The 17,674-nt window shown below is 50.8% G+C and overlaps 2 protein-coding genes across 4 annotated transcripts; both read right to left on the bottom strand.

The window, feature by feature from the left end:
* Positions 1-1,804: 1,804 nt before the first annotated feature.
* On the bottom strand, positions 1,805-6,941 carry ANKRD23 (ankyrin repeat domain 23). Its single transcript, XM_058534639.1, has 9 exons — positions 6,915-6,941; positions 5,434-5,580; positions 5,078-5,206; positions 4,164-4,289; positions 3,806-3,904; positions 3,619-3,717; positions 3,363-3,461; positions 3,124-3,222; positions 1,805-3,026 (listed from the first exon to the last, which is right to left on the bottom strand). Exons 1-9 carry the CDS (start codon positions 6,939-6,941, stop codon positions 2,931-2,933), a joined length of 921 nt encoding a protein of 306 aa, XP_058390622.1. The 3' UTR covers positions 1,805-2,930.
* ANKRD39 (ankyrin repeat domain 39) lies at positions 5,506-17,312 on the bottom strand. Of its 3 annotated transcripts, XR_009217261.1 has the most exons (5): positions 17,198-17,312; positions 13,454-13,557; positions 12,848-13,051; positions 9,634-9,855; positions 5,506-5,580 (listed from the first exon to the last, which is right to left on the bottom strand). XR_009217261.1 is itself a non-coding variant. In XM_058534521.1 (4 exons), the coding sequence occupies exons 1-4, from the start codon at positions 17,295-17,297 to the stop codon at positions 9,712-9,714; spliced, it is 552 nt and encodes a 183-aa protein (XP_058390504.1). In that variant the 5' UTR covers positions 17,298-17,312; the 3' UTR covers positions 8,824-9,711. The 3 variants fall into 3 exon arrangements, 2 of the variants coding, with proteins under 2 accessions (XP_058390504.1, XP_058390505.1); XM_058534521.1 differs by lacking the exon at positions 5,506-5,580 and having other exon boundaries at positions 8,824-9,855; XM_058534522.1 differs by lacking the exons at positions 5,506-5,580; positions 9,634-9,855 and adding an exon at positions 9,862-10,116 and having other exon boundaries at positions 12,885-13,051.
* Between the last annotated feature and the right edge of the window lie 362 nt (positions 17,313-17,674).

Below are 17,674 nucleotides of genomic sequence, written 5' to 3'. Positions count from 1 at the left end.
AATTTATTTTTTTCCTCCCCAAAGCCCCAGTACATAGTTGTATATTCTAGTGCTAAGTCCTGGTTCTGTGTGAGCCGTTGCTACAGCATGGCTACTGACAAACTTGAGCGATGTGGTTCTATGCCTGGGAACTGAACCCAGGCCACCAAAGTGGAATGTGCCGAACTTTAACCACTAGGCCATCAGGGCTGGCTCTGAGTTAATTTTTGTATAAGGTATAAGACTTACGTCAAAGTTTTTGTTTTTAGCCTATAGATGTCCAGTTGTTCCAGCACCATTTGTTGAAAAGGCTACCTTTCCTCCATTGAATAACTTGGATCTTCGTCGTAAATCAGTTGGGCATATTTGTGTCTGTTTCTGGGTTGTCTGTTCTGTTCCACTGATCCCTATGTCTGTTCCTCCATCAATACCACACTCTTGATTACTGGGAGCTAGATAATAAGTCTTGAAATCAGGTAGCCTGATTCCTCCCACTTTGTTCTTTTCCAAAATTGTTTTAGCTATAAGTTTTAGAATAATCTTGTCTACATCTACAAAAAATCTTGCTGGGATTTTGGTTGGAACTCCTTAAACCTGTGTATCAATTCGGGTAGAATTGACATCTTTATTATGTTGTGTCTTCTAATCCATGAACGCTCTATTTCAGTCTTCTTTGATTTCATTCAGTAGTTTTGTAGTTTTCAGCATACAAGTCCTTACATGTTTTGTTAGATTTACACCTAAGCATTTCATATTTTTTTTAGCAATTGTAAATGATAACTGTGTTTTAAATTTTGGTGTTTGGGTCATGGCTAGTATGTTGAAATAGGCTTTTATATGTCTATCTGGGATCCTGAGATCTGGCCAAACTTGTAGGTGTTTAGATTCCTTAGGATTTGATTCCTTAGGATTTGCTATATAGACAAGCATGTTGTCTGCATGATAACACTGATACCTGGTTCCCACTCTAGGGATTCTGCTTTAATTGGTCTAGACACCAGGACTTCTAAAATCCTCCCTCGTGATTCTAATAAGCAGCCAAGGCTGAGAACCACTGCTCTTTGAACTTGTCCATCAATGAGCAGAGATGCCTTGAGCATAAGAGCCAAGTGCTGGGACCGCACATTTTGCACTTAGGGGCCTAGCTTGCTGTCAGGCCGGCGTGGTTGACACTTGAGCTTTGCCGCCAGGGAAGACAAGGCCCTGGGGCTAATGAACGGGCCCCCCCTAGCCCGGAACACACGACTAGGCTATGATGGATAATCAACCAATTTTAATGAACAAAAAATACTGATGTGTATAAAAAGGTATTTTTGTCAGTCGCTTAAGTGCCCCCATTTTCTGTACGGGGAGTCGTCTTCTCTATGAACTTGAATACCTGTCTCTCCCATGGCCTCAGTGTCTGGGTGAACACTGGCTCTGTCACCACAGGGCAGGAGCTGCCCACATGAAGGAAGGAGAGCAGCCCCTGGTGTGGGGCTCTTGTCAGCTTGTCACACAGTAAGAACTGCCTTGTTCTGGGCCTGAGAAGTTAGACTAAAAATAACTGCTGCAAAATGGATGTCAAGCCAGGAACCTGGTGTGAGGGAGGCTAACCTTCATCTTGTAGCCCATCCCTCAGCCTGTGGTTCTCAATTTAGGGCAGAGTTCTTTAAAGATTCACTTTCTGCCATTTAAGGACCCAGCCCCACCAGTAGTACAGGTCTACACCAGTGCGACTGGAAACAGGAAGGACGGGGGAGAGGAAGGAGCCTTTAGGAGAGCTGGTGTTAAGTGGGGTCCTAAATCTACCACCAGCTAGCAGACGAGGACAGGAGGAAGTGGGGTCCTAAATCTACCACCAGCTAGCAGACGAGGACAGGAGGAGGTGTGCTCCTCGCCCTCCTTGCTTCCCCTCGGGCTGGGCTCTGAGCTCCTCAGTGTCCTGCTTCTGAGGGAGGATAAAGCAGAGCAGGAGCAGCCGCGGGGTCCAGGCAAGAGCTGCAGTACCAGGGCAGCAGCAGCGGCAGCGCCTGCGGCACAGTAGGGTTACGGGCCACCGCCCCAAAAGTTGAGTGGGCCACAAGCAATCCCTAGCACCCCGGCGCTTCACCCCACAAGGAGAGCCACCAGCCGGCAACTGGCGTGCAGCAGGCAGGCCTGAACAAAGCCTTTGGACAGTGGGCATGGGGTTTCCCTAAGATAAGTACTAGCTCTAGCTCATCAGTCTTGGGGCCTCTAGGGCAACCAGTTTGGTCCTGGACTTCTGCTGCAGTGGGGCCTCAAACCTGCTGAGCAGCCCCCTCCAGACCGCCAGGCCCAACTCCAGAGTCCCCAAGACCAAAGTTGTCTAGAGCCGCTCCAGACACTATCAGGGTTGCTGCTGATAGGAATGAAGTCCCCTGGAGAAACCCCGCCCAAGGGCATGGGGCAGCTGCAGAAATGCCCGGCATCTGTGTGGCCTGGATGGCGGCTGCTGGCCATGTGCTGAAGCACCACCCGACGGGAGACTGGCCCTTGTGAAGGGCAGGGACGTAACCAGTCTCCTAGACTGAGGGTCAGTGAACACCAAGGAGCTCTAGCACCCAGCCCTGGGCAGCTCGAGGCTTAGGACTTGTCATTTTCTGCTCCATCCTGGGCTCCCACTCGCATGGTGTCTCGTGTGGACCCACTTTGTTTCCTGCTTACCCATGGTCCTCTGTGTCAGCCCTTCCTAGCTTGTGCCCTGGCAGGGAACGGGCCACCCCTGAGACCTGAAGCCAGGGAGGTCTGCTTGATCTACCTGCCGGATTCGGTGCTGCTCCTCAGTCCTGACAGGGCTGCCCTGGAGGACTGAGGAAACCACCGCAAGAGGAATCAGGACTGAGAGGTAAGGACCACACATGGGTACAGGTGCTTGAGTGGCGTGAGGAGGGGAGGAGGAGAAGGGGATGGAATGGTGGCTGGAGTGACCCGCAGGTCTGCTGCCGTCATTAGCACCGGGTACGGGGGTGCCCAACATGGGCCTCTAGTGCTTCCTGGATGCCCCGCTGCCAGTCTCGTGCCAGCTGCACTGGGGTCATTGAAGCCTGGGAACAAGGATGCAGGGTCAGTCCTTTCTTTCCTCTTAGGAACTCCACTCACCCTCGGCCCAGGGGCCAGGGCCTTGGCCCTGCTCGTACTCACCACATTCTGCATGCCCAGCTTGGCTCCGTAGAGCAGCAGCAACTTCATGGCTTTGTAGCGGCCATGCCGCACGGCCTCGTGTAGACCTGTGTCCCCTTCCTGTCAGGAAAGTGGACGTCATCCTCCCGACCTCCCCATCCCCAGAAGGATCAGGTCAGCAGTACCGTCACTGAGTTCAGGCTCCCTCAGTCACTGTCCCCCAGTGGAGCTGCCCCAAGCTGGAAAGACCAAGCACCTACCTTGTCCTGTGCGTCAACGTGGGCTCCACACGCGATGAGGTGCTCCAGACAGTCACAGTGCCCTGTGCGCACGGCCACGTGCAGGGGGGTGCTCCAGATCTAAGGGAGCGAGTAAGCATTAGTGTCGCTCCAGCGTGGCGAGGCCTCATCCCAACTGCAGAGGGCTCTGCTTTCTCTTCTCCAGGAACAGCCTCAGCTGCTGTGCCCGCTCACCTGCTCTTCCTAACAGGCCACCCCACAGCGGAGCGCCCCTCACCTTGTCCTGAACATTGACCTGGGCTCCCTGGTTAAGCAGCTGTTTGAGGATGTCGAGGTGTCCTCCACGGCAGGCCCAGAACACGGGTGTCCTCTCCAGCTGCAAAACAAAAACAGCACAGGAACACTGACGTGCTGGGCTGCTAGGCAGGGGTCTGCTGTGAGGATGGGCCTTCCCCGGTTCTCACCAAGTCCCGAGCGTCCACAGTGGCACCTGCCTCCAACAGCTTGTTCACAAGCTGGCTGTGACCCTTCAGACAGGCCCAGTGCAAGGCCGTGCGGTGGAGCTGGGCGTGGAGACAGGAGATCAGGCAGAACGCGTGTGGCCACTCCCTAGAGGTCCCCCCGACCCTGTTCCCAGTGCTGGATTCCCTGAACAGAGCTGCCTGCTTGCCCATCATGCGAAGGGCCTCTCCCTCCTGGCTCAGGAAGCACCACCGAGTTCGTGCCCCATAAAACAGAAAAGCCCCATAAAACTAGAACACACTGAAGACAGCACCCCTGCAGCTGCTGATGCTGCAGTCCGATTCGCCCCACCCTCGCTACCTTGTCGTGGGCATCGGGGTCCCCTCCGTCTGTCAGGTACTTGTCAATCAGGGCCTCCTGGTTCTCAGCAGCTGCCTTCAGGAACATCTCCAGGTCCACAGGCTCCAGCCGGGCCTGGGGCTGCCCCTGGATGAGTTGAAGGACAAGACCCAGTCACTCCCCAAAACTGTAGCCTCTAGGACATCACAGCTTCTCCAGTCTAGCAACATGGTCCCCAAAGAGTTGGCTGAGGACAGCATGCTGTCAGCTTCTACAAATAATATTTTAAAAGCCCACCTCCAGGAGACTCCGATTGAATAGGCATTGGGTGTGGGGTGTTACTGGTTGACTTGCGTCCCCTCAAAGTTCGTACGTTGAAATCCTAACCCCAGGACCTCAGAATGTGACCTTATTTGGAAATAGGGTCATTGCAGCTTTTATTAAAGATGAGGTCATACTAGAGTAGGGTGGGCGCTAATCCAATAGGACCGGTGTCCTTCTGGAAAGGGGCCATTTGGACACAGGCAAGCATACGGAGAACTCCATGCGAACCAGAGGCAAAGGTTGGGGTGATGCGTCCAAAAGCCAAGGCACACCAAAGATTGCCACCAACCGCCAGGGGCTGGGGGAGAGGCGGGGACAGATTCTCCCCACGGCCCTCAGAGGGAACCACCCTGCTGACTCCTTGATCTTGGACGTCTAGCCTGTGAGACGATAAATTTCTGTTGTTTAGGCCCCCCAGTTTGTGGGACTTGGTTCTGGCTGGCCCAGCAAACAAACACTGGGGGGCAGGGACGGGTGGTGGCAGCTCCAGAATGGATTTTGTCGGGCTTGTCAGGCACTGGCTGTGTGGTGGTGGCCGGCAGTGAGGGGCCAGGAAGCTCTTCCTCATGAACTCTGGCCCTGGGGGTGTGCGCCCCCAACTTGTCACTCACCTTAACCTCGGGCTCAGGTGCCCTGGGGGGGACTCGGCGTTTCAGTCGCTTTTCTCTCCGTCTTTGAACCAAGTTTTCCAAGTCAGCCAGATTCTCCAAATTAAGTCGGGAACTGTTAAATCTTTCAAGCTGGGGCAGAAAGGGGGCAGAAGGCAAGCCCATGCCAGCCATCAGCCACTGTCATGGGAGCCTTGGGGGCAGGCTCTTGGTTATTCTAATCCTCGTCTTCCCTGCCCACAGGAGACACGCCAGCCGCTCAGGTGTCTCTCAGACCTTGAGTCCCTGGCTCTCCAAGGCCTTCGCTTCTCAGAGCCTGCCCACACCAGACTAGCCCCTGCCACCCCAGCATCACTCACTCTCTTCTTCTTCTCTTCTTCCAGTCTCCACTTTTCCCGGGCCACAGCCTCTTGGGGTCCCAGACTCCAGTCACTAGGCCAGCCTCCAGGATCAGGAACTCCATGTCCACATCCCAACACTTTCCTTTCGACTCTCTGTCCACTTACCTACAGGAACAGGATAAGGATAAAGAATCAGAAGAATTAGGAGAAGCCCTCAGAAAATATAGCTATGCAGACCCTGACAAGAGCTGATCTACAAAGATTAGTATTTTGGATCTGAGAGCTGGCCTGACCCTTCTCAAAGCTTCCCAGCGGACTGGAACATTGGCATGCTCCCCAATCCCTGTGGCTGTTGCTGGCTCTCACCAACTGTAGTGTCGCCCAAGGCCCAGGGGGGTAGCTGACTGCTGCCTGCTCTGTCCAGTCAGCAGGATCACAAGGTCAGGGGCATGACAGCACATCTATTTATACTGCCAGGCTTGTGTCCAGGTAAGATCAGGGCAGATGACACCTCAGCTTCCCTCCTGGGTCGTTGTCCTTACATTCCTACCAGATAACGCCATATTGCCACCTGACCCCAAGCTCAGAGGGACTGAGGAGAGGCCTCCTGGGTAAAATTCTGAATTCCTGGGTTCAAATCTTGGCTCTTCCTAAAGCTGTTTCTTCATCAGTAAAATGGGGTAAAACTAGCACTTACCTCATGGAGCTGTGAAGATAAATGAGTTATGGGACTTGTTCTTTTCTTCCTCCCCCACCCCCAGGAGTTCAGGAGCTGGGGAGCATTGGGGAGTAAGCATGTTAGGGGGAGAGAAAAGGTTGGAATGATAGGATGGCAAGGCCTATGGCTTCCAGCCACAGAGAACTATATTTCCTCTAAAGCAAGCTCTGGCAACCTAACACTTCTCAGGCCCTGCCACCTGCCTCCCGGCAGAGGCTGTGCCAGGCTGGGGCCAGCTGCGACCCTGGCCCACGGTGGGGCTTGTGAGACAATGTGACCTCCTGGGCCTCACTACCCTCCATGTCCCACCTCACCAAAACAGACATCCCAAAGTGTCACTAGTGTCACTGTTTCTCTCACCGCCCAGGGAACTCAAGAGCCCCCTTCTCCCCCCTCCCCAACCAAGGCTGCCAGACCCCCTGGACCGTTTCCAGAGCAACTGAGCTAACCAACACGCCAGCTATGCTCATGTCTTCTAAGGCCGTCCATTTCCTGTTCCTCTGTTGCCATCACAGTCCGGGGCAAAACTCACTAAACTCCAGGATTTTCATGTCCACCATCACCTGACCTCTTTCCATTTAGTGCCCCTCTCTTGCTCCCTAACCTCCTCACCACCTCCCATGAGAACTGGGCAGACAGACCAGAAAAGAACTGCAAGTTTCTGCTCCTAAGACATGATCCTCAGGCCACAGAAAACAGCTGCCTGCCCTCCTCTAGCCAGACCTCCTCATTCTGCTGAGAGGATTGCCTGGCCTCCCACCCCTCTGCCCCACGTCCTTACCAACTGCTGGATGCTGATGAAGTCCATAGTCCCCCCACTCCTCACACCCCCAGTGAGAAGGGCTGCGCTGCTCAGCCCTTTTATAGGAGAGCCGTCTCTGAGGGGCGAGGCAGGGCAGAGCTTGCGCCTGGGCCAGATAACTCTGTGGCTCTGTAACACTAACCAAAATACCAGTGTGAGCGTGCAGCCCGCTGCAGGCAGGAGAAAGGCTGTTTTGAGCTGAGTCAGTTGTATCCTCAGACACCCACTCTCCTGCACCTGTGCCATCCTCCACATCTACTCAGGGGTAATTCAACCAATAAACCATGTCCTGGGGTACCTGGACCACTAGCCCAGCTTCAGGGGGAATATTTCCCACTCTCTGTCTAGATGCCACTCGTGATAAAGAGTCGAGCATGAGCCTCCATGTTGCTGTAAGTCTTGCTGCCTGAGACCCTGAAAGACCCAGCCTGACGGCCCTAGCAAAAGCAGGCCAGAATCCTGAAGAGGACCTTGGCAAAGACAGGCCCAGGAGGTGCACCTTCCTCACAGAGGAATCCTCACAGCACCTACGTGAGGAAATCAGGCATCAAGTGATTTCCCAACTCCCAGCCAGTTTCAAGGCTGCCCTCCCGACTCTTGGTGGTTCCTTCCCCAGACCCCTGCTTCTCCTGCACACGTCCTGTTTCTTCTCCCTCACCACTCCAGGAGCCAACATGTAAAGCTACACCACCATCAGGAGCCAAGACCAGCCTGTCATCAGCACCTCATGCCTCTTGAAAAGTATTCCATGCCCCAAATGGAGGTCCCCCACCAGGCGCTCTCCTGGGCAGGGAGTGTGCCCTTCCACAGGGAAGGTGAGATTGGGATCCGCTCCAGGTCTAAGTACGGAGTGTTAACCATTAACCCAGTCGCAGAGCAATCTGTCTTAAACCACCCAAGTCAAACTTGCTAATTCTCCCGTTAAGACGCCAAGCCCGCCCTTAACCCAGCTGTGCCTTGAACTCTGCCTTGACCTTTGAAAGGAAATCTGATAGCTAGTAAATAAAACTCCAGAATTGGAGCAACCTGAGCAGAGACGACCAGAACAAGGAGCGAGGACTACGGGTCAAGTTCAATCCAAGGCCTCAAAGGGCTGCAAATGGTCCCACCCACAGCTGGCTTCTTGTAAATACTTCCAAGTTTTGAGACCTGGGGAACCCAGAGCTCTTTAAAGAAACTCAGTCCTTATGCTCCAAGGTGTTTTTGTCAAAGGTGACTTCCTGCCTTTGGTTATGAGGCAAAGAGTCACCTAGACCAGAGTGAGGGCAAACAGACAAGAAAAAGTCAGACTTTAGCTCAGGCGTCCACTGTCGCCACAAAAACTCCTCTCCTTCAATGTTCCAGGACAGGGGCATTTGCATCAACAGGCTTGACTGAAATTCTCAGCAGAAAACTAGTTTCTCCCACATGAAATTAATTGGTATTAACTTATTATTGCTATTGACTTATTAAAAAAATTTACCCCTTGTAAAAAATCCTAATGTAGCAAATACAGCTCAAGACCTGCTTGACTAACCACTCTCGTCAGTGGCCCAGAGGAGACCCTGGGGACCAGTGTAATTGATGTCCTCTTTACTTTTTTCCCGTATGTTTTGTGTACATACACACATATTTCTACAGACATATTTTGTTTTAGGAGGCGTCACAATGACGACGACTCGGCACTCTTTCCACAACAGCATACACTGCCCTCCGCCGCGTTGCATGCAGTGATGTGTGTACCAGAATTTAACCATTCCCCAGTTAGGGTGCACTTAGGTTACCTCCATTTGTTTTACATTACACCCCACGCTCCAATGCACATCATTGTGAATGCCCTTGTAAATAAATCTTTGCATACGTGGATAAATACTTCTTTAGGTAACTACAGAGAAATAAAAACATTAGCCCTGATTATTTAAATTTTAACAGATACTGCCAAACTGCCATCTACAGTGGCTGTACCATTTCCATGAACAGATACCAACAAAGTTAAATGACAGCATGACAGAAAAAAAAAAAAATATATATATATATATATATAACGCAAAGGATCAATATCCAGAATACATAAACAACAACTATAAACCAAAAAAAGAAAAAAATTTTAAATGGGCAAAGGGTATGGACAGGAAGTTCACAGAAGACAGGTGTTCAGCCTCACTAGTAATTAGCAATGCAAAATAAAACAAAGCAATAGCACTTGTTTATCAGATTGTTAAAATTAATGAAATTATGGTATAAACGAGTGCTGATCAGGTCTGGGGGCAGTGGGTGCTCTGATACACTGCGTGCAGGGCCACTCTCTCCACATCCTCCCTCATTTAATCCCCACGCTGACCTGGAGGCAGGGCCCATTGTAATCATGCTCATCTTACAGATGAGGAAACAGAGACACGCCGGGAAAGTGATCTGGACCAAGGTCATGTGGCTAGAAAGCAGCTTTTAATTTGTCATATCTTCCATAGTTTCTTCTAATACTTACATAGTTTTGTGTTTTTATATTTAGATATTTAATCTACTTGAAATTTATGTTTGTGCATGGGATGAGGTAAGGATATAACTTTACTTTTTCCAAATGGATGTTTCCATATGAACTAATTTAGAATATGACCATTTGTCCAGGCTTAAGCACTTGTAGCCCCACTAAATCCACTCCCTCACTTCCACAGTGGCCAGAATGGGGTTCTTCCTGAGTCTTCTAGCCTCAGTTTCCCACCTTGCACCATGCATGCTGACCAAGGCGAGGGCTTGGAGAGCTAGTCTGTGTGGCAGCCTGAGACAGAAGGGTGGCGATTCAGCTGGCCAGCAGGTCCCGCAGGTCACTGTTGCAGGGCAGCAGGTCGCATGCTAGTCGTGCCTTCCGATCCCGGACGGCCTTCAGGGCTGGGCTGTGTTGCAACAGGAGGGAGCAAATGTCCACGTGACCCTTTTCAGCAGCCTGTGGAGAGAGGCCTGAATCAAAAGCCATACCCCCCAGGGGCCTGCTCTTTCTTTGCTCCACTTCTGGGGATCTCTTGGTCCTAAAAAAGGTCTCCTGGAAATGGTGACTCTGGCTGTTTGAGCAGATTTCTCCTACTTCCTATGGAATCCCAATGGGTTGCATACAGACTGATGGAGTGCTCCAGTGCCTTTCTGGCAGCTAGCTTGAGTTTTTCTGTCTTGAGTCCTTTGCTCAGCAGCTGTTCTTCTTGGTCTAGGCCTGCACATTAAAGACAGGTACAGAACTCTGGATCTCTCTTTTTTTTTTTTTTTTGGTGAGGAAAACTGGCCCTGGGCTAACATCCGTGCCCAACTTCCTCTACTTTATATGGGACGCCGCCACAGCAGGGCTTGACAAGCAGTGTATCGGTCCGCGCCCAGGACCCAAACCTGTGAACCCTGGGCCACCAAAGTGGAGTGCGCGAACTTAACCCGCTACGCCACTGGGCCGGCCCCCTCTAAATGTCTTTTATGAACATTCAGATCGTCTACAGGGTGCTGGGCGCCATGGGCACAAGATACCTCAGACACAGCCCCTGCCCTCTGGGAACTTTCAGATGAACAGAGAAATGTGGGCCCAGGTTCTTCTCTTCTCCTTTGAGATAGATGATCCCAATCTGGACGTCAATTTCTAACCTAGCTCCTCCAAAAAATAACTGAGTTTAAGTGATTTACAAAGACTCTCTTATTTAAACTTTCACAATAACCATCAGAGGTAGGAACTATCATTATTCCCATTTTACAGATGAAGAAACCGAGGCTTATAAAAGTTGAGTAACTGAGGCTGGCCCAGTGGCATAGTGGTTAAGTTCGTGCATTCAGCTTTGGTGGCCCAGGCTTCGCCGGTTCGGATCCTGGGCGCAGACCTACTCACCACTCATCAAGCCATACTGAGGCAGCGTCCCATATAGAAGAGCTACAGCTCTACAACTATGATATACAACTACGTACTGGGGCTTTGGGGAGAAAAAAGAAAAAGAGGAAGATTGGCAACAGATGTTAGCGCAGGGCCACTCTTCCTCAAAAAAACAAGAAGTTGAGTAACTCACTCAAGGTCACAGAACTAGTGTGGCAGCCTGGGGATTCTAAATCAGGTCTGTCTGACCTCAAAGTCCGAACTCCCGATAACTATGTTATACCACTACATTCCCTACTCCTCCCAACAGACAAACTGACAGACTCAGTGGCTTTTGAGAGTTATCAAAATTGATATTAGGAGCAACCAGCATCTCAAATTTGAATCCAAATCTTTATTTAGCAGGTCCTCTTAATGAGTACAGACCCAAAGTTCTCAATTTTGTTGCCTCAATACAGGCAGTGGTATGTTGTGAGCAGTTGTGAGATGCATTCCACATAATTTTTTGTAAAAAGTGCCAATGTTTGCAAATAGTTATTTAGAAAAAAAGAAAGAAGAACAATTCAGTTCTCACACATTTGCATTCTCTGAATGAGAGAAAAAGGGATAGAGATGCATCGAAAATGCCATAAGCTGTGGGCACCAGCCAGCTATATCATGGTGGGGTCCTGCCTGTAAGCACCCATCATGCGAGCTGCGGCAGTAAAACATCTGAGCACCACCAGCTTAGACCTTTGAGAAATAAACAATCTGCCTCTCCAACTGGCAATGGTCGCAAAACAAAACGAAACCTCCAGTTGTTCACTCAGCACACACCCACTGAGCACCTGTGCGCAGTGCTGGGGCTCCCACAGTAAACAAGGTCAGGTCCCAGCTCTCTCCAGGGAGAGACAGAGCTCAAACAGGGAATTTCAGGGAGAAGAGTTGAGAAAAGTCAAGTACAGGTGCTTTGGGGCATACGGTTGGGTGAGTTCCCATGTCTGAGGAATAGGAAAGCTCTCTGAGGGTGTGATGTAGAAGCTGAGGTCCAGAAGGAAGGAGAGAAATAAGCCAGATGAAAAACAGGAGAGGAGAGGCTTCCAGACAGGAAGAGCTTGTTACACATGGCCCGGGAGTGACAGAGTAGTAGGCTCAAGAAAGTGAAAAAGACTGCAGGGCCTGAGTGGAGGGGACGACAGGATGAGAGCCCAAGACAAACTGGACAGGTAGGCAGGGCTAGCCCCACAGGGCCTTGCAGACCAGCTTAAGGACTCGGTAAAAACCTCTGAAGGACTCTAAGGTATGGCATGATCAGAACTGCTTTTTAAAACCATTCCTTTAAAAGAGAGGAATAAATTTACACACACACGCCATATACATAAACCACTTCTCAAAGATGCATAAGAAATTGGTAAAAGTGGATGCCTTAAGGGAAGTGACCTAGAAGACTGAGGGACTAGGGGTCAGGGGTGGAAGGGAAACTCATTTTCAAGGTACACCGTTTTGTACTCTTCAAACTGTTTACGGGCCGGCCCCGTGGCTTAGCGGTTAAGTGCGCGCGCTCTGCTACTGGCGGCACGGGTTTGGATCCCGGGCGCGCACCAACGCACCGCTTCTTCGGCCATGCTGAGGCCGCATCCCACATACAGCAACTAGAAGGATGTGCAGCTATGACATACAACTATCTACTGGGGCTTTGGGGGAAAAATAAATAAATAAAAATTAAAAAAAAAAAAATGTTTACCATGTGTAGGTATTTCTAGTCAGAAAGCGTTTAGTTAAATGATTACTCTGGCTACAGTATGGAAAATGGACTACAGGATAGTAGGTGCAAATTTCAGAAAACTAATTATATGGAAAGGCATTCATGACATATCACTAAGGGAAAGAAAAGTAAAAGGACACTGCACATTTAATTCTAATTTACATGCACAGGAAAAAAGCTGGAAAATTAGACATTAAGCGTAAAGTGATGACAGGTGAGCACTGAGATATCAAATGATTTTTATTTTCTACTTTATGCTTTTGTGTTTTCCCCATTTTTTCCTACAGTGAACATGTTATAACTTTAATAATGACAATAAAAAAAGTTTCTGAAGGGGGAAAGGGGCCCTACCTTATGTAGACTGGTCATGCCATCGTCATCTACCAACCTGGGGTTGGACCCATGAGAAAGCAGAAGCCGTGCGATGTCAGTGTGGCCACAGTAGCTGGCCCGGTGCAGGGCAGTGGCACCCCCGTGGGTTTGGGCATCACACTTAGCCCCACTTTCCAGCAGGAACTGGCATACGGCGTAGTGCCCATTGCGGCTGGCATAGTGCTGCAGGGAACAGAGCAAAGTCAGACTGCAGAACCCAGGCAGGTGACAAGGGTGGTGGAAGGCTGAGAGCAGGTGCTCTGGAGTGAGAGGCCTGGAATCGTCTCAGACGCCACCCCCACTAGCTGTGTGGCCTGGGCAAGCTTCCTCATTTATAGCATCAGTTTCCTCAACTGGAAAATGGGGATGGTAATCATTCTGACCGCATGGGATTGTTATGAAAATGAAGTCATAATTGATGTCAAGCATTTACACTAATTTAAAAAACCCAGGTTCACATGATGCGTAACACAGAAACCCTGCTGGGAGAGAACAGGAGGGAGGAGACGGAAGGTAAGCGCCAACCCCCCTCAGAGAGCAGGTCTCCCTGAGCTGCAGCCTCTCTCCTGACTCTGGGTTCCTCACCAGAGCGGTGTAGCCGGCCGAGTCGGGCTGACTAGGGTCCGCTGCCTTCTGGATTAAATACTTCACTCGGCCCAGGTCTCCATTCAGGGCTGCCGACCAGATTCCTGTGGAAAGACAACCAAAGTAGTGAATAATGTTGAATGACTGGGGACTTTTAGTGCCTCCTTTATGTCTTGAACTCCATTTTCTCATCTATAACGTGAGGAACTCATTCATTCGACAAATAGTAACTAAGCACCTCCTCTGTGCCAAGGATTGTCCTAGGTGCTGGTGACACAGCTGTGAACAAGACAGACAAGGGGCCTGTCTAATCAGGCAGTAGGACTGGGCAGACACAGGTATCCCTTCTTCCCACTTCAAACACACAAATGTTGGATAAAGCAATGTTTAAAATGTTTGAATAGATAGTCAAATTCAAAAACAAGAAAAGGAAAAGTGCTAGGTGCCGGAACAAGGTGAAAACCACAGCCAAAGTGGTGAGCAGGCACTGAATCTGCAGAATCCAGAGTCCTCAGAACTGGACACACATCTCAGGGGCTCTGGCTCGAACACCTCAGCAGGCTCTGGAGCAAAGGTGCAGCCCCCATGCATGGCAGGGAACTAGACAGAGCAAAGTTCTGTGCACAAAGACGGGAGGCAGGAAGCACACATAATGGATGAATGGGGACTGAAAAATCTCCACTCCGCTGCCCTGAAGAGCAGCAGGCCACCATGCCCAGGCTCTTCACTCATTCAGCAAATATTTACTGAATACTTACTATGTAACTGGCACTGTTCTGGGCACCAGGGGTCAGCTGAGAACAGAAGATCCCCCCTGCCTTTTTCAGTCTTATGGAGCATACATTCTAATTAAAGGAGACAGACAAGAAAAATATATATATATGAAATAAGTCAGGTGGTGCTAAGTGCTATGAAGAAAAATAAAGCAGAGAAGGAGTATAAGCAGTGATCAGGGACAGCATCTCTGATAAGGTGACATCTGAACAGAAACCTAAAGGAAATGAGAAAAGGCACCATTTGAATAGGTGTGAGAAGACAGCAAAGGCAGAACAAATCTAAAAAATCAGGTACCCTGATCTATGCAACTTGAAGGTGTGGGACCTCTATCTACATTACCCTTAGGGAGCAAAACCCCTAAGCTAAGAATCTGTCATAATCTGGGTCTGTCATAAAAACTGATCCAGACAAGTGAACCCTATAAGGGCCAGGCAGAGGCAACTTAAAAAAATGCCCTTGTAAGGATGCCTCTAGAAGCCAGCAAAGATATGTGTGAAAATCTCAGAGGAACCCCCCTCACTCCGTGAGCTCAAAGATTAAAAGTTGCAAAACAAGAAGAAGTCCACTGCCATGTAAGACAGTCAGCAAATACAACAAATGGGAAAATGCATGCTTCAAAAATTAGCCATAATAGCACAATCTAAAAGACTTTAAAACAACTTTAATGTGTTCAGAGATGAAGGAATAGAATCCACAAATCAATAGAACATTAAGAATAAAAAAAACAAACAGGCAGATCTGAAACAAACGCCAATAAATTAAAAAGTAGAATCCTTGAAATAAAACAGCAACAGATGGTTGAACAGTAAAGCAAACCCAGCTGAAGAGAGAATTAGTGATTTGGAAATCACACAAAATGCAGAATGGTAAAGAGAAAAATATTAAAGACAGGTAAAGAAACATGGAAGACAGAATGTACAAACATATGTCTAATAGGGGCTTAACAAAATGAAAAAACAAACAGAAACTGGACAGAATGGGAAAGAGGCAATGTTTAAAGAGAGAACATCTGAGAACTATTCTAAAGTAAAGACAGCTATGAGTTTTCAGAAGAAAAACCACATTAAATTCCAAGAAGGATTAATAAAAACAAATCTAGCATAGTGAAATGACCGAACATCAAGAATAGAGAACATTTAGAAGTTACCAAAAAGATCATCACTCATTGAAGAATAACAATTAGATTATCAGCAGAATTCTTAACAGCAGTAGCAGATACAAGAGGATAACAGAACAATATTTCCAAAGGATTTAGGGAAAAAAAATAACTGTCAACATAGAATTTTATACCTGGCTAAGCTATCTTTCAAGTAAGTGCGTGTGTGTGCGTGCACTAAAAAAACTATTAAAGAATACACTTCAGGAGAAAGGAAAGTGAATTCTGAAAGAAGACCCAAAGAAAAAAAAAATACACCGACAAGAGATAAGGATCTTTCCCATGTGCCAGAAATAGATAATAAACGAGTAAACACACAAAATAATTGTCAGATTGTAAAAACTGCTTTGATGAAAGCAAGCTGATGTATCAGAGTAACCTGAGGGGAAGGGGCCCTACTTTGGATATGGCAACATTTCTTTGGCATTTTGGGCCAGATAATTCTTTGTTATGGGGAGCTGTCCTGTGCGTTGTAGGATGTATGCAGCATCCCTGGTCTCTAGATGCCTGTAGCACCTTCCCAGTTGTAACAACCAAAAATGTCTCTAGACATTGTCAAACATCCCTAAGGGGTAGAAGTGCCCCCAGTTGAGAATTACTAGAATGGGGTATTCAAGGTGGGTCTCTTTGAGGAGGTGACATTTAAGCTCAGACCAGAAGGAAAAGCATTAGCTAGCTTACAGGTTGCAAGAAGTTCATTCCAAGGAGATGGGACAGCAAGTACAGTGGCCTTAAGTGAGGAGAGATCTTGCATGTTTGAGAAACCAACAGGAGACCAGGGTTGCTGAAGTACAGTGATGGGGGGAAGAAAAGGATGAGAAATAAAATGAGGGCAGGGAAGCGCAACAGGCAGGGATTCGATCACAGAGGTTTGAGGCCATGCGGGGAATTTGGATTTAATGAAACTATCTGATTTAAAACTTGCAAAAGGTTACTCTGGCTTCTGTGTAGTCAGTAGAAAACACTGTAGGCGGGCAGGAGTGGAGCAGGAAGGCCCCCGAGGGAACTACTTCGGTGGCCCGCAGGACGGCAGTAGGCGACAGGGTGGGAAGTGGGCAGGCGCACGAGCCACCTTACACTAAGGTACACGGGGATGCACAGAGGGCAGGCGCGTCCACCCGACGACCGAGGCCAGCCCTGATACCGCAGGGCTGCCTCTGCGCTGACCGAGGACGCACAGGTTCCCGGGAAGAGGGGACTCGTTTTTCAGCCCGACTCTGTTCCTTACTGGCGACATCATCCCGTCGAGTCGGGGCAAAAGAGCTACCTCTGGGTCCCGGAGGTAGGGAGAACGTCACCCGCCTCGAGGGCCACCTGTGCCACGTCTAAAGCATACACTGCCGACACACCGGCGCTCACGCCGCGGCTCCGCACGTGTTAGTCCCTTCGCAGCGCAGCCCCCCAGGTCTGAAGCTCCGTCCCCTCGGGGCGGTGCAGCACCCCAGCAGATTCTGCTGCCCAGCGCCTCTCTGGTACCTGAGCAAGCCTGAGTCTCCCGGGGTCGCCCCAGGTGAGGGGGGGCCCAGTCCCTTGGAAAGTTACCGACACCAAAGCCTCAGTTTCCCCACCTGCACGCGAGGCGACGTTTCTACAGGCCGAGCTCGCGCCGGGTCCCCGGCTGGCTCCCCGTCACGCGGCAGCCGTGCGCCCACCGCCCGCCCGCGCCCCCACCAGGCCCAGAGGCCCGGGTCGGGCGGGCCGGCCCCCCGCCGCCTCCCCTCGGGGCCCCGGTTCCCGGCCGCCTCCTCCGCCCCGCGGGCCGGGGCAGAGCCGGAGCCTCCCGGCCGGGCGGCCAGGCCGCGCCGCCTCACCCCTCTCGAAGTCCATCTCGTCGAGCGTCTGCTGCACGCCGGCCGCCGCGCCGGCGCGGGAGCAGCAGGGCCCGTCCGCGCAGCCCCGCGGCGCCGCCATCCCGCCTCGGCGTCCGCCCACCGGCTGGCGCGCGCGCCGCCTCGGCGGGAGGGGAGGGCGGGGCGGCACCGCCCGCGCGCCGGGATCTGGCCACTCGGCGGCCGCGGCGCCCTCGAGTCCGCGACCCCCGCGGGCCGGCCAGTCGCGTGTCAGGCCTTAGCGTGACAGCCAATCAGCGCGGCGGGGCGGGGCCGGGGGCGGGGCGCCGGGCCGCGCCCGAGGCGGCCGCGCGAGGGCGTCCTAGGCCCGGCGGAGGGCCGCGCGCCGTGGAGTCCCGGGCCCGGACTCCGGGGAGGGCGACCGGCCCGGCCGTGTACGGTGTGGGGACGAGGCGGGCGCGGCCCGGAGTGTTTATGTAACGCTCTCCAGAACGCAGC

The sequence above is a fragment of the Diceros bicornis genome, chromosome 40 (assembly GCF_020826845.1).
Source record: "Diceros bicornis minor isolate mBicDic1 chromosome 40, mDicBic1.mat.cur, whole genome shotgun sequence".
NCBI classification, from domain to species: domain Eukaryota; kingdom Metazoa; phylum Chordata; class Mammalia; order Perissodactyla; family Rhinocerotidae; genus Diceros; species Diceros bicornis.
This window is presented reverse-complemented; position numbering and strand designations above follow the sequence as displayed.